The sequence below is a fragment of the Oryx dammah genome, unplaced genomic scaffold (genome assembly GCF_014754425.2).
Source record: "Oryx dammah isolate SB20612 unplaced genomic scaffold, SCBI_Odam_1.1 HiC_scaffold_15, whole genome shotgun sequence".
Lineage (NCBI taxonomy): Eukaryota > Metazoa > Chordata > Mammalia > Artiodactyla > Bovidae > Oryx > Oryx dammah.
The window spans coordinates 45,726,600-45,741,543 of record NW_024070199.1 but is presented as its reverse complement, the minus strand read 5'-3'; the positions used below and the strand labels follow the sequence as shown (position 1 = coordinate 45,741,543).

Here is a 14,944-nt window from a genome sequence, read left to right as displayed (position 1 = left end):
GGACTGTGGGGTGGGCTGCCTGGGGGTGCAGATGGCACACCTCAGGTGGGGCGTGGTGGCCCTCAGCGGCGGCCTGGGGGCTTCCGAGCAGCAGCACCCATGCCTCTCCCTTTAGGAGGGGAGCCGCAGCCTGGGGAGAGGGCGCTGATAGAGCTGTGGGGTCAAAGGCACAGGCAGCTGCTCCGAAGGCAACGGGCACATGACGGGCAGACGTTCCGACAGGTTAAATGAAAAGACGGCCTCCTTATCATGGGGAAGGCTCATGCTTTTGTGGTCATTACCTCTGCACCCCCGGTCCCACTTGGACTCTGAGTTCAAGGACGTGCGCCCGCTTTCTGGCTGTTGGGGGGCTGAGCTGGGCTCTCTTTCTGCTATGGGAACTGGGGTCTGAGAACGGGTTATGCTGCACCCACTTTGCCCACCCGCTATGGGGGGATTGTGGTAACTGGAACCCCTGGCCACACTGTACCAACAAACTCTGTCCATGGAACACAATGGCAAGAAAAGACAAAGGCAGGGGTTTGTGCTCCCAGAGGCCAAGGAACACCAGGGTCTGGAAAGACCGCTCTGCCCTTGTTCCCGTCCCTGCAATGACTGACCTTCCAGCCTCAGAGAGAGGTTGACAAGGGCCTGGGGGCTCTTGCCCCATGTCGTATATAAAAAAAACCTCCAATACAAAAAACAGCTGAGCATCCCTAGAGGGTTGTGAGAGTATGACTGTGAACGTGACTGCCAATTTAAACAAGAGGTTCTGGGGAGAAGAGAGGGCATTTATCACATACTAAGGAAAGGTGGCGGCCTCAGGAGGATCACAAAAACACTTCTCTTTCTCATTCTCATCCTCTACGCGTGAGGCAAGGAGCTGGCCATCCGCTCAGGGGCCCTGTTGGGGCAAACCCTTCCATCCATCAGTCAATGCAGAACATGAGGGCTGGACAAGATCATCCAGAGCAAGAAAAGCTGCAAAACCACTTGGTTTTCTTGATGTTGAGGTGTTGGCTGAAGTTTGAGGTCACCCTCAGGACAGAAGGGGGAGGCTGACCTCTGGCAGGGTGACAAATCTCCCCCCAACCCCTGCCTGTTTTTTATAAATAAAGTTTTATTGGAACACGGCCAGACACATTTCACCTGCTGTCTTTGGTGGTTCTCCTCCCACAGTCGCAGAGTCGCTGTGACAGAGGCAGGGAGGGTCTGAACATGTACTCTCTGCCCCTGTCCGGGGGCCGCCCCTCCATCAGCACAGCATGTGCTGACCCCTGGCCTGTAATGCTGATGGACATACAATGTTTCACTGCTGGGAAAGGCAACTGGCAGCGGCCACCATACCTCTTTGTTTTTGGATTCTTTCCTAAGAGACTTCTCCAGAACTCGGGCTTCATATTCGGCTCTGGGATGGTCCTGTGAAAGAAACCAAGTCAGCGAGGAGTCTTGTGAACTGCGAGTCTGCGACCCTTACCAGGAGCACGTGTGGCAAATTCACCCCTGCCATTCCCTCGGGGTACCCGTTGGGGCCAGTTCCTAGCTGGCTGTTTGTACCATTTCCCATTCAGAGCTCCCTGCATGAGGTTCATCCACGTTTCTCCCCCTTGTTGGGAAGCCCAGCCCACTGGGAAGGCCACAGAGTCAGGCTCCATGGTCCTGGAGGGGGGTCAGTCTGCGCTGGGCTACAGCCTGTCCTGCAGCCCACTCTGAACACCCAGCCGTGAACTGGCCCCTGGGGACATCCCATCAGGAGCCGCGGGGTCTGAAGAGACGGCAGTTAAGTGTCAGCAAGCGTGGGCAGACCAGAGGCATGGGCCTCAGGGGAGCCCAGAGCAGGTCAGCGAAGGGCACTGGAACAGAAGAACGGGGGTTAAGAGAGACCCGGAGGTGGGGGAGGAAGCAGAGACCCCTGCCCGCCGTGGAAGAGGTGCGGGGACCCACTCAGCAGAAACAGATAGAGCTGGTATGCCAGAAGGTCCCTCTCCCAGGAGACAGACGAGTGACAAAAAATTCCAAACCTTGACAGCCTCCTTCCGGGAACCAGAAATGTAAAACAAAAACAAAAAGATTTCATTACTTGTGTTTTTTGTTTTTTTTTTAAGAAAAAAGTCCTCTTAGAGGTGATATTCTTAAAAAAGTGGGATGAAGGCAGATGGACATGGGTGGACAAGGAGAGCTTGCCAAAGGCTGATGCTACCCTAGGGTGACTGCGTGTGTTACTGTTTCTGCAGGTGGAGTGTTCTAGGCATTCCTGATGGTGTGCTGGGCTGAACTGTCTTAGACTCAGGGGAGGAGACTCAGGCCAGATGGCTGGGCACAGGCTTCCTTCTGCTCCGAGAGCAGACACCTGGGGTTCATGTCATGGAGAGGCTAGCCCTCTGTCTCAGGTGACCAGCCCCAGAAGAGGTTCTACCCAGTTCTACTCATTCACGCCCCCCGGGGCCCAGGTCCAGCGCTCTGATCACTACCCCACTACCTAGTGCCTGAGTCATCAGGGTGAAGACTTCATGGGACAGGTTCCCAGCAGGTTGAACTGTCCCAACCCCAAGGATGTCATGAAAAGGACATTCTTAGTCTATTCCAAATTAGTTAGATGACACTAACCCTATTTGAATCTACTGAATCTGCTCTGGCAGAGAGCTGACCCAGGGCCCACCATGGGGGATGGAGCACCCGTCCCGTGCCTATCTCTGCACCTAAGGAGACATGTGTCTCTCTGGTCTGTCAGCCTTGGTCCCGCCATTTGTGAAACAGGACAATGAGACCTGCAGCTGGAAGAGGTTGAACCTGGAGGCGGGAGGCCAGTTGGGGGCACTCACAGTTGTCGGACCCCGCTCAAAGTGCTCTGTATCTGCTGACCTACCAAGACCCCCTCAAACTCTACTCTTCCACCCCTGTTTGTGAGGACATGAGGCACAGAAAGGGTAAGCAACTTGCCCCAGGTCACACAGCAAGGGCGATGCTGAAACAGGACAACCTGGTCCTGGAGGTCATCTTGGCACCAGTTTGCCGATGCCTCTTCCAGTAAACTAGCGCCTGTGTCTGTCAGCTCAGAACCCACACAGCTACACAGTTGACTGAAGAGTGATCCACCAACTCAGTCCTGGAGGTGGCACGTGTGTGGGGACCTCAGTTGTGTCCGACTCTTTGTAACCCCATGGACTGTAGCCTGCCAGGCTCCTCTGTCCATGGAATTTTCCTGGCAAGGATACTGGAGTGGGTTGCCATTTCCTTCTCCAGGGGATTTTTCTGACCCAGGAATCGAACTGGAGTCTCCCACACTGCAGGCAGACTCTCTACCATCTGAGCCACCAGGAAGGCCTAATATATGTGAAGTGAAGTCGCTCAGTCGTGTCCAACTCTTTGTGACCCCGTGGACTGTAGCCTACCAGGCTCCTCTGTCCATGGGATTTTCCAGGCAATAGTACTGGAGTGGATTGCCATTTCCTTCTCCAGGAGATCTTCCCAACCCAGGGACTGAACCCGGGTCTCTTGCATTGTAGACAGATGCTTTACTGTCTGAGCCACAGGGAAGTCCAATATATAATAATAGGGATATATTAATATATAATATAGTAATAGGGATATTTAAAGAGATGATGAAAGAGGCTTTCACATTACAGTGAAAATGCACGAGTGGTTTCTCTTTAAAAGAGCTGAGCAAAAGATTCCGTAACGCGAAGCCACAGTCAGCATGGACAAACCTAACGGCTCTCCTGTTCAGGGGATCTTGTTCCTTTTCATTCCCTCTCATCCCACGGGGATCCTGCTGGCACTGGCAATTCAGGATGGGGCAGCAGCAAAGCGTCTCCTGAGCAACCCCAGGGAAGGGGGTTCACCCACCACTTCAGTGGCTGTTCAACTTGGAATGCCCCTCTCCTGGCGCACAAAGATGCCCAGCACATGGCTTCCCTCTGTTAGTGAAGGATCAGTCCCACATCTTGGCCACGCCTGACTGCAGGCTGACAGCTGGCTCCGGGGATCGCAGGTTTGGCACTCAGGGTGAAGGCTCACGGCCGCCTCTGGGGACTCAACCTCGTGGGTGGCAGCCACCCCCTCCCCAGACCCGTGGTACAGCCCCCAGACTGGATGAGATCAGTGTGGTGAGCCTTGGCCTGCGTCCCCGACCACATTTCTGGGTGGTGTGTCCGTGTGAGCATGGAGATTTAAAACACTAGAGCGGACACTGAGCAGTCACCCTGGCAACTGCGGGGGATTCAGACATCAGGGACATGAACTGAGAAACAGGCAGGGAGCTGCCTCCCCTGGACTTTACGACCTAGTGAGCTCCCCGTCCGAAAGGAACGGGGTGGGGGTGGGGGAGGACACATGGGGCACAGCTGCTAAGCCCACTCACCTCCTCCTCCTCGAAGCCTGTGAGGTCCCAGCGGTAATTGAGCCGCATCTGTTTCCGCTTCCAGTGCTCCATGAAGGTGGCGGCTAAGGGCAGAGAGGAGAACCAGGTGGTTAGGGGCTCAGAAGCCCCATGATACTGGGTGACATGAAAGCATTCTCCCCTCCTGTACCATTTGGAGAGTGAGGGCAACAAGTATTGGACCAACATTAAACTGTTCAGTTCTCCCACTGACTCTGAAAGGCAGGGATGGTCTATTGCTCATTTTACAGATGATGAAAATGGAGGTACAGGGAATCTGAGTCCCAGGCAAGCTTACTGTGCCAGCCGGTGAGGGGCATGGGCAGGATGGTCTCAGAACTCGTGTTCTTAACCATCCTGCTCCATTGATCTTGGGGACCCCAAGTCACAGGAAGGGGTCCTGAGATCAGAAAGAGTGCAGGGTGAGCCAAGGCCACTCACTCAAGCTTCAAGCCCCTACAGGTGCTCTGCCTGCTGAACTGTGCTCCTAGGTGCTACGTCCTGCTTTGTATTCCCAACAGAGTAAGCACAGTTCAAATGCCACCTCCTCCAGGAAGCCTCTGATCAATTCCCTCAGTGACAGGAAAAAACCAGCTCTTCCTGGGACCTTTCATGCTCATGGTGCCCATGCCACCTTCCATTATAACTCCTGTCCCATGTCCTGTGGCCTCTCTGGGGTATGGGGCAGGGATGGGGTCTCGGGTCTCTGGGTCCTCCACAGAAAGCCCAGTGTCTGGCACAAACAAGTGCCTCAAGGTTGCTCACTGAATGCACAAAGGGCTCGTAAGAGCACACACTTGCATTTGGGGACACCACTGACTGAATCATTCTTCATTAATGCTTCCACCCAACACAGGAAAGTCAGCAGCGTCTGGGTGTTGGAAGAATGATACAAGTGACCATAATGGTAACTAGAGCTCTGGATTCTTGAGCTGTTACGTGGTACGCACTGTTCAAAGAGCCTGAATACATGAAGTATTCAGTTCAGTTCAGTCACTCAGTCGTGTCTGACTCTTTGCGACCCCCATGGACGGCAGCACGCCAGGCCTCCCTGTCCTTCACCATCTCCCAGAGTTTGCGCAAATTCATGTCTATCGAGTCGATAATGCCATCCAACTGTCTTGGCATTAATCTCATTTAAACCTCACAGTGATCTTTGGAGGGAGGTGCTATAACGTACTGCCTTTTACAGATGAGGAAACTGAAGCTCAGAGGAATTAAATGACCTGTATGATGAATGGTGGTGTCAAGACAGAAATGCAGCAAGAACTTCAGTGCAAATTCCCCAGTGTCATTCTTCACTAGGAAAGAATGCAGGCTTTGGACCTGGCAATAAGTAGGCATGAATCTGACTCATTTCCTGGTTCAGAGAATGTGCCCACCCATTAAGGTGAGGTGAGAACAGTTTTGCATATATCTGCACATAATGGGTAAACGTCAAGTATCAGCTACCACCCCAGCCAGGTCCAGCCAGGAGACAGGAACCTCTTAGGTCTTTTGGACTGGGGTAATTTCATCCTGGGACTTGGCCACATAGATAGCAGAAGAGCTGAGACAACAAGCAGGGGATGGTGAGACCACCCAGAGATTAGCAACTGCAAGAAGCTGCTGCCAATTTAGGGGCGGCGGGACAAGGGGGGCTAGTGTTACCAGGGCCAAACACTGGAGCTGCCCAGAAGCAGCCAGGATCATGTAGGGAGGGGCTTTCCAGTGGGAGTTAGAGCCACCGAGGGAAGGCAAAAGCCTCTGCCAGAGATGTTCCTGGAAGCAAGAAGAGAGAAGGAGAAATACCCTGGTTCCTCCCCACCCGACTCCTTCGGATCGCCATCGGGGCCTCCCATTGGGCGACAGCAAGGGAGCCTGGGAAATGTAGTTCCCTGAGACACAAGTGCTCTCTCAGCAGAGGCATCGTGGTGGCGGGGACTCTGGGAGGAAGCATGTGGCTGGTGGGGCAGGACCATTGGCAGCCTCCTGAGAAGGAATGTGTGAGGATGTCTCCTTCCGCCTCTCAGTGTGTCCTTGGCTCACTGCAGCAGAGGGCCCTGGTCGGGGCCCATTCCCATACCCCCTCCAGTTCTGGAAGGCCTGCCTCTCCTTCACTGTGTTTTGACAGCTGTGTCTCTCTGGCTTCTGCCTGCGCATGGCAAGGCCTCCTTTGCAACCTTGGGCTCAGTTGGGGAGGAGGGCTGGCTCTCTGCTCAGCAGGGACCTGGCCCGGTTACGTCCCCTGCCCCCGCCCTCCCCCATGCCTCCCCGTTCCCAGGCTCAGTGACCCCACCTCTGCCTCCTAGACCTCTACTCTTTCCACTCACCAGCCTGCAGTGTGGTAACCCCTACCTTTTAATGAGGACTCAGCCTACACCAGGCTCTGTGCTAGTGACTTACCGACATCAAGAACCCTCAAAACAATGCGATGCACTCGAGAATGATTTCCACTCACACCTTTACACGTGAGGACAGAGGCTCAGAGGATTGTATGCTCTGCCCAAGGTCAACCTCAGGTTAACAGCAGGAGTGGGGTTTGAACTGACTTCTACTTGACCCCAGAGTCTACCCTTAACCATTATATTGACTGACCTTCTGCATATTTAACGTTCTTTAAAGGAGTAACAATTGTAGTTGTAGTAAGTCTGATGGTTACAGCAAAAGTTGTATTGCCATTTAATGGATGAGGAGACGAAGGCACAGACAGGGTAAGTAATTTGACCAAGGTCCTACAGTTAGGCAGCTGGTATTGAAACCCAGGCATTCTTGCTAGAATGTTACTGGTAAATGTCTTCAGACAGATACAAAGGCCCTCTCCCAGGAGTATTTGCAGTTTGATCAGGACCAAGGGTGGACCTGAGGCCACAACCTGGTGGCCAAGGAGACAGTGCCTAGACAGCCTTGTTGGCCTCAGCTATGTTTAGGAAATGCAGATATTTTATATTAATCGTGGGCTTCCCGTTTCTCCTTTAAAAGTCTGAAGCCTCCTTAGCCAAAGTTTGGGCATGCCTTCTCTGCTGGGCCACAAACCGCACCAGGCTCTATTGCCTGGGCAGACTGCATGGTGCTGAGTTTGTCACACTTCTGCTCTGGAGCAAAGGGGTGGGGCTGCGATGTTCAGGCTTGGCCAGCGGCATGAGCAATGGGAAGGCCCACATCAAGCTGGAGGCAGCCCCAAGATCTCAGTTCAGAATCAGGCATGGTGAGCAGTGTGAAAAACCACCTGCTACTGGGTCAGATCTGATAGAGTGCCTGCAGAACTACGGATGGAGGTTCGTGACATTGTACAGGAGGCAGAGATCAAGGCCATCTCTGAGAAAAAGAAATGCCAAAAGGCAAAATAGTTGTCTGAAGAGGCCTTACAAATAGCTGTGAAAAGAAGAGAAGCGAAAGGCAAAGGAGAAAAGGAAAGATCTACCTATTTGAATGCAGAATTCCAAAGAATAGCAAGGAGAGATAAGAAAGCCTTCCTCAGTGATCAATGCAAAGAAATAGAGGAAAACAATAGAATGGGAAAGACTAGAGATCTCTTCAAGAAAATTAGAGATACCAAGGGAAACATTTCATGCAAAGATGGGCTCGATAAAGGACAGAAATGGTCTGGACCTAACAGAAGCAGAAGATATTAAGAAGAGGTGGCAAGAATACACAGAAGAACGATATAAAAAAGATCTTCATGACCTGGATAATCACGATGGTGTGACCACTCACCTAGAGCCAGATATCCTGGATGTGAAATCAAGTGGGCCTTAGGAAGCATCACTACGAACAAAGCTAGTGGAGGTGATGGAATTCCAGTTGAGCTGTTTCAAATCTTAAAAGATGATGCTGTGAAAGTGCTGCACTCAATATGCCAGCAAATTTGGAAAACTCAGCAGTGGCCACAGGACTGGAAAAGGTCAGTTTTCATCCCAATCCCAAACAAGGGCAATGCCAAAGAATGTTCAAACTACCACACAATTGCATTCATCTCACATGCTAGTAAAGTAATGCTCAAAATTCTCTAAGCCAGGCTTCAACAGTAAGTGAACCGTGAACTTCCAGATGTTCCAACTGGATTTAGAAAAGGCAGAGGAACCAGAGATCAAGTTGCCAACATCCGTTGGATCATAAAAAAAAGCAAGAGAGTTCCAGAAAAACATCTACATCTGCTTTATTGACTACCCCAAAGCCTTTGACTATGTGGATAACAAAAAACTGGAAAATTCTGCAAGAGATGGGAATGCCAGACCACCTGACCTGCCTCTTGAGAAACCTGTATGCAGGTCAGGAGGCAACAGTTAGAACTGAACATGGAACAACAGACCGGTTCCAAATTGGGAAAGGAGTACGTCAAGGCTGTATATTGTCACCCTGCTTATTTAACTTACATGCAGAGTACATCATGAGAAACGCTGGGCTGGATGAAGCACAAGCTGGAATCAAGATTGCAGGGAGAAATATCAATAACCTCAGATACGCAGATGACACCACCCTTACAGCAGAAAGGGAAGAACTAAAGAGCCTCTTGATGAAAGTTAAAGAGGAGAGTGAAAGAGTTGGCTTAAAACTCAACATTCAGAAAACTAAGATCATGGCATCCGGTCCCATCACTTCATGGCAAATAGATGGGGAAACAGTGGAAACAATGGCAGACTTCATTTTTTCGGGCTCCAAAATCACTGCAGATGATGACTGCAGCCAGGAAATTAAAAAATGCTTGCTCCTTGGAAGAAAAGTTAGGACCAACCTAGACAGCATATTAAAAAGCAGAGACATTACTTTGCCAACAAAGGTCCGTCTAGTCAAAGCTATGGTTTTTCCAGTAGTCATGTATGGATGTGAGAGTTGGACTATAAAGAAAGCTGAGCACTGAAGAATTGATGCTTTTGAACAGTGGTGTTGGAGAAGACTCTTGAGAGTCCCTTGGACTGCAAGGAGATCTAACCAATCCATCGTAGAGGAAATCAGTCCTGAATATTCACTGGAAGGATTGATGCTGAAGCTGAAACTCCAATACTTTGGCCACCTGTTGCGAAGAACTGACTCATTTGAAAAGACCCTGATGCTGGGAAAGATTGAAGGCAGAAGGAGAAGAGGACGACAGAGGATGGGACAGTTGGATGGCATCACTGATTCAATGGACATGAGTTTGAGTAAACTTTGGGAGTTGGTGATGAAGGGGGAGGCCTAGTGTGCTGCAGTCCATGGGATCTCAAAGAGCTGGACACAACTGAGTGACTGAACTGAACTGGGCTGGGCTGGGCTGGGCTGGGCAGAGGTGGGAAGGAAGACGAGAGTACTTCCTTTTCAGCTGTGTCCCTGCAGCCCTCGCTCTCTGCGGCAGCGGTGTGGACACCTGTGGGTCCTGCTGAGCCCCCACCCCTTCCTTTCGAGGGGCCCGGTGATGGTCTCCTACATCACACAGACGCACTCGGCATCTGTGTCAGGTCCTGGGTGTGCTGGGGGACCTCCTTGCATCCAGCCTGCAAGCCCTTTGCACAGATGGGTAAACTGAGACCCCGAGGAGTTACGTGATTGGTTAATACACAGCAGAAACCTGGATCTAGGACTTCTCCCCCCAAGACTGGCTGGGATTAGATGCGTGGCTTCCCACCCACATGAGCACAAGCCATGTGCCAAACGTGGTCAAGGATACTAAAGACAAGAAGAGAGGCCCTCGACTTCAGGAGCCACACAAGGGGGCTGAGGAAACAAGTTCACATCCCTAAATCCAAGCCCAGAAGGCAGTGCAACACAAAAAACAAGCACTGAGGAGCGAACCTAGGCCAGGGTGCGAGCGGGTGGCTGAGTTTTTTCCTGCAAACATGTTTTAATGAGAAGCATTAGGTAAGGTAAAACACATTCTTGTAGAGGAGCCCAGAGGTGGCAGGTGAGCGACAGACACTGGATCTTCTCTGGATAGAAGCAGGTGTGGGCTTGGCCCAGGATAGCCCCCCACCTGCCAGCCTCAGTCTCCGCGTGTGTACCATGGGCTTGATTACAGTGCCCGCTGTGCAGCCTCGGGTGGGGCATCCGCGTGCTGAAGGCTGGACAGAGGAGTGGCCCTATGACCCGGCCCGCCTGCAGGATCTCACCACCTCTCATTAAGATGCCGACACAGGGTTGGTCCTGTATATACAAAGCATCCAGAATATTTACAGACACATCCATCACAGAGGCTGAAAGCAGACTGGTGGCTATCAGGGATGGGGGCGGGGTGAGGAGGACAGACCGCTAAACGGGCACTGGGTCTCCACCTGAGGGGTGCTGGTGAGGCTGGCTTGGCGTAGGAAGGTGCCGAATGCCCTGTACAGTGCACTTAAGACAGTTAATTTACATCATGTGAATTTCACCTCAGTTAGAAAACAAAACACGGAACGATGGGCGCAGATCCTACTTATGCGTTTAGATTCCCTGCCGCACACTGGGGCTGCAGAGAAAATGGACCAGAAAGCCACACCCGCCCGGTTACAGCAGGCGGGGGCAAGCTGTCCATTTCCCCCAGGGGTTTTCAGACTGTGGGCTGTATTAGAACCCCCACAGCAGGGGCCTGCCCAAATACATACTCCGGGTGCCTCGCTGACCCCGAGCCTGCCTCCTGTGAGACCTCTGGAGCTGGCCCTGTGCACACACGCGTCTGGACACGCTGACCTACCCACCATCTGCCCTCCCTTCCACCCACCTCTCTGTCCGTCAGATGAGCTGTCAGTCCGCGCTCCAGCTACCCCGTGTCTCTGGTTCGGCTCTCCTCCCAGGCCACATCCCATCCCACCTCCCTTGGGCCCTGCTTGAACTGTCCAAACTGCCTTCACTCCTAGGCCTAACCCTAATTCCCGTTTCTGACGTCTCCGCGGCCGGCTGCTGGCCCCGGTTCCTGAGACTTTCCTCCCCTGAAGCACGGCTACTGACACAAGGATGATCTTGGATGCGTCATTAAATGCTCCTGGTTCTGCCCTCCCACTGTCTTTTTTGTAGGATATTTCTTTTTTTTTTGGCCATGCCTTGCGGCACGTGGAATCTAGTTCGCCCACCAGGGATCGAACCCACACCCCCTGCAGTGGCAGCCCAGTTTTAACCACTGGACCACCAGGGAAGTCCCCTACCCATTGTCTTCTGCTGGAACATCATGGCCGCTCAAGCTGCCGTGGGAATCTCAGAGGCCATGGAGGGAAGGCTCTGACCGAGGCTGGGTGCTCCTGCAGCCGCCCAGAGAACGGTGCCGTTTCCCCTGTGAGGCCCAAGCTCCTTGTGGGACGGGGGGTCTCGACTTCTGAACCTGGATCAGGCACTCCTGAGCCACCAGGGCGCCGGGGCAGGCAGGGGGCATCCTTGTTAAAGTGCAGCACCCGAGAGCAGAGACCAGCCTCACCAACCTCTGGCTCCTGACAGTGCACGTTCTCCGCACGTGGAGAGCAGGGATGGGTCTCCTTGGGCTACAGGGACCAGGCGATGGTGTGAACCTGCCTGTCAGCCCACAGGTGAGCTGAGGCTCCCACCTGCACAAAGCCCCTGACCCTTCATGGTCTCACTGATTCTACATATTTATCCCCTGAACAAGTGTCCGCTCACAAACCTGCTGCTGGCCTTTGAATTCCAGCAGAGATTAAGTCTCTCTCCGTCTCCGCCCCGCTCGGATGACTCAGCTGGTGACCTGCCAACTGCATTCAGAGCCTCGGGCGCAGACCCCGGGGAGGGGTTTCAACCGCACCTGTCATCCCACTGGCGCTGGGACCATCTCTTTATAGCTCCTTGCAGCCGGGCTCAAATCCAATAACCCCCTTTGTTCTGCCTGGAACTGACAAGCCTTGAAAACCCCATTATTATGCTATAATTTCAGAAAATTGATCCTGGTGCGAACAGCTAAATGGAACTCAAAGTTGCTTCGTCTTGACACCTTACTGGAGGTTTTGGACTGTTATAAATCCTAGGCAGTGGAGCGCTCAGCCAAAGCACAGGGTTCCAGGACCAGCGGGTCGCCCCCTTGGGCAAGCTAGACCCCATGGCAGAGCAGAAACAAGATGGAAACAGCTGCCACAGTGACTCCTGGGGCAATGACCCAGCCCTGCCAAGGGCAGAAACAGGTTTGGGGTCGCTCTCTGTCACTGAGTGAGAAGAAACGTTCACAGCTGGAGGTCAGGAAAAGAAAGGACACAGTGGGAGAAGAAATACCAGTGCGAAAATGATCCTTTAGAGGGTAATGAACAAGTAACTGAATAAGGGATAAAAAAAAAATCCTACTCTACAATGGCAAGCTTGCTGCTAATTACACTTGACAGCAAGTGTGAAAGGACTGGGGACAGAGGGACTGTGTCTCCTCCACCCTGCGGGCAGGGGTGGGGAGTCAGCGGGCACCTCCTAGCCCAGCAGGCCCTTTCCTGTTGATTTTGTCTTGATTTATAATAAACTCCTCTTCCCCTGAGTGCTTCCTGGGAGCGGTTTGGCTTTTTTGCTCCCCCTCACCCCCGCCCCAAATGGGAACATGTAGACCGAACTTGCCCTTGACAGACAGGCACCTTTGTGGTCTCCCATAGCGGAAGTGCAGGTGGAGGAAGGGGGGTGGACAGTGGGAGCACAGACTTGCCCGTTTCCCTGAATCCTGGATAGAGGAGGATGCAGCCGTCTGTGTTTCTTCCAAGGACGGGGCTGCTGATGAGTGCTGGCCGGCACCTTTGAGGGTATGAGGTGGTACTGCTTTGCGCACAGTACATGCTCAATAAACAAGTTTGCCGTGAGCAAGCTGGCTTCATGGAGAGTGCACAAAATCCAACCAGCTCCTTGCCATGCTGGTGGGCTGAGCAGCATTGCTACCTGTCTGCCCCTCACCACTGGCTTGTGGTAAATCTCTGCTTTCCCAGAAGGTCATGGAAGGGGCGTGGAAATATTTGGACAGAGAGGTGAGACCAGGGCATTAGCTTGGACCATGGAGGCAGGCGGGCCAGGGCATGGATCTGTCATGTCTGTTACGAATCTATTAGCTGTGTGATCTTGGGCAAGTCACTTAACCTCTCTGTGCTCCCATGTCCTCATCAGAGAATAACAGGGTTTCTCTCCAGGGCTGTTGTGAGGACCAGTGAACTCTGTGTGAACCTCTGGAGGGGGAAGGGAGCCTGTCTGCCTGGAGGGAGGGAGGGAAGCTAGTCCAGGCAAGAGAATGAATTTAAGGTCATCCTGCCAGGAATAAGGGCACACATTAGCCAGAGCTGGTTAGTACCACTGGCAAAGGGAGTGGAGCCCAGGGGTCACATATGTGGGACTGGGGAGCCTGATTGCTGGGGTTCAAGGTCTTGCCTCTTCACCCTGAAAAAAAGTTTTGGTCATGCTGCATCACAGGGCAACTGGGATCTTAGTTCCCAACCACGGATCGAACCTGTGCCCCTGCATTGGAAGCGTAGTGTCTTACGCACTGGACCGCCAGGGAAGTCCCTTGCCTGTGCATCTTGCTAGCTTGTGTCACCCTGGGAAAGTTGCCTCAGTGGTTCATCTGCTAAATGGAGGAGCAGAGCCTGTTTTTCTCTAACAGTCACCGGGAGAATGAATGAGTCTCCATACACAAGAGGCTCAGAACAGTGCCCGACACACAGGAGCACCAGCCAGCTGAAGCCAGTGTTGTCACAATTCACAGAGGCCTGCAGGCACAAGGTGAGAGGTTAGGTCTGAGCTCCAGTCTCATAGGGTCTATCTAGGCCGTCTTCACATTTCCAAAAAGCAAGCGCCCACCAATCGGATGTAACAGCTAAGCACAACGTGCCAACTAGCACCAGGCACAGCCCTAAGACACCACAAGGCGCGACTCATTCGACCTTCCCAACCACTCTCTGAGGTGGGTTGGGTCACTAGCTCCATTTCACAAGTGGAGGAGCTGGGGCCTGGAGAGGTGGAGCAACCTGCCTGAGGGCCACACAGCTGTTAGGGGACCAAGCTGAGGTTTGAGCCTGAGTCTTGCCGGTGGCTGGTGCTGTTACCCTCTGACGAGCCATCCTGGCACACAGCCAACCCAGCTGGGCATTGAATTGGACCAAACCACCCAGCCCGCAGCTGCGCAGGTGGACTCCACTGTGTGCCTGCTACAGGGTCAGTCACCCCATCCTGGAGCAGGGCAACTGGGAGATTTTGTGCTCAGATAGGAGGTTCTCCAGCCTCAGCTCAGAGCTGCCCAGGCCCTGATCAGAGAAGAAGGGAGCCCATCAGAGATTTTGAGGAAAGTCAGGGAGGCTGGTGATGAGCAGAGGGCAGTGGGCAAGGGACGGGGAATGGTTCTGATGGACACAGTGCCCAAAGAGACAGGGATGGAGAGGGGAGGGCATGGGCTCGGGCTCAGTGGAGCCCCACTTTCCTCACCTGTGAAATGAGGACAACTCCTCAGCTGCGGGGATGCAGTGGAATGAAGGACAAGGAGCATCAGGCCCCATGTCAGACACAGACAGATCAGCTCAGTGACTGATGGCCATCCATCCTACACTTACAGTCAGACTGACCCCAGAATTAGTCACCAGAGCTCGGGTGTGGGGTCAGGATACTCCCATAAGCCACCTGAACCACACAGACGGCACTTCCCCATGTTCTGCAGCAGCCTTGGCAAGGAGTCCTTCGACCTCAGCTTGATTCAACCTCACCTTCCTG

The 14,944-nt window shown here is 53.0% G+C and overlaps 1 protein-coding gene across 6 annotated transcripts in view; it reads right to left on the bottom strand.

The window, feature by feature from the left end:
* Nucleotides 1-14,944, bottom strand: part of ANO1 (anoctamin 1) — a 96,696-nt gene that overhangs the window by 30,002 nt on the left and 51,750 nt on the right. For all 6 annotated transcript variants that reach the window (XM_040255286.1, XM_040255282.1, XM_040255281.1 and 3 more), the window contains 3 exons: nt 4,340-4,422; nt 2,001-2,012; nt 1,327-1,398 (listed from right to left, as the gene is read on the bottom strand). In XM_040255286.1, the coding sequence (XP_040111220.1) occupies nt 1,327-1,398; nt 2,001-2,012; nt 4,340-4,422 (167 nt within the window). The remainder of the gene's footprint in view (nt 1-1,326; nt 1,399-2,000; nt 2,013-4,339; nt 4,423-14,944) is intronic.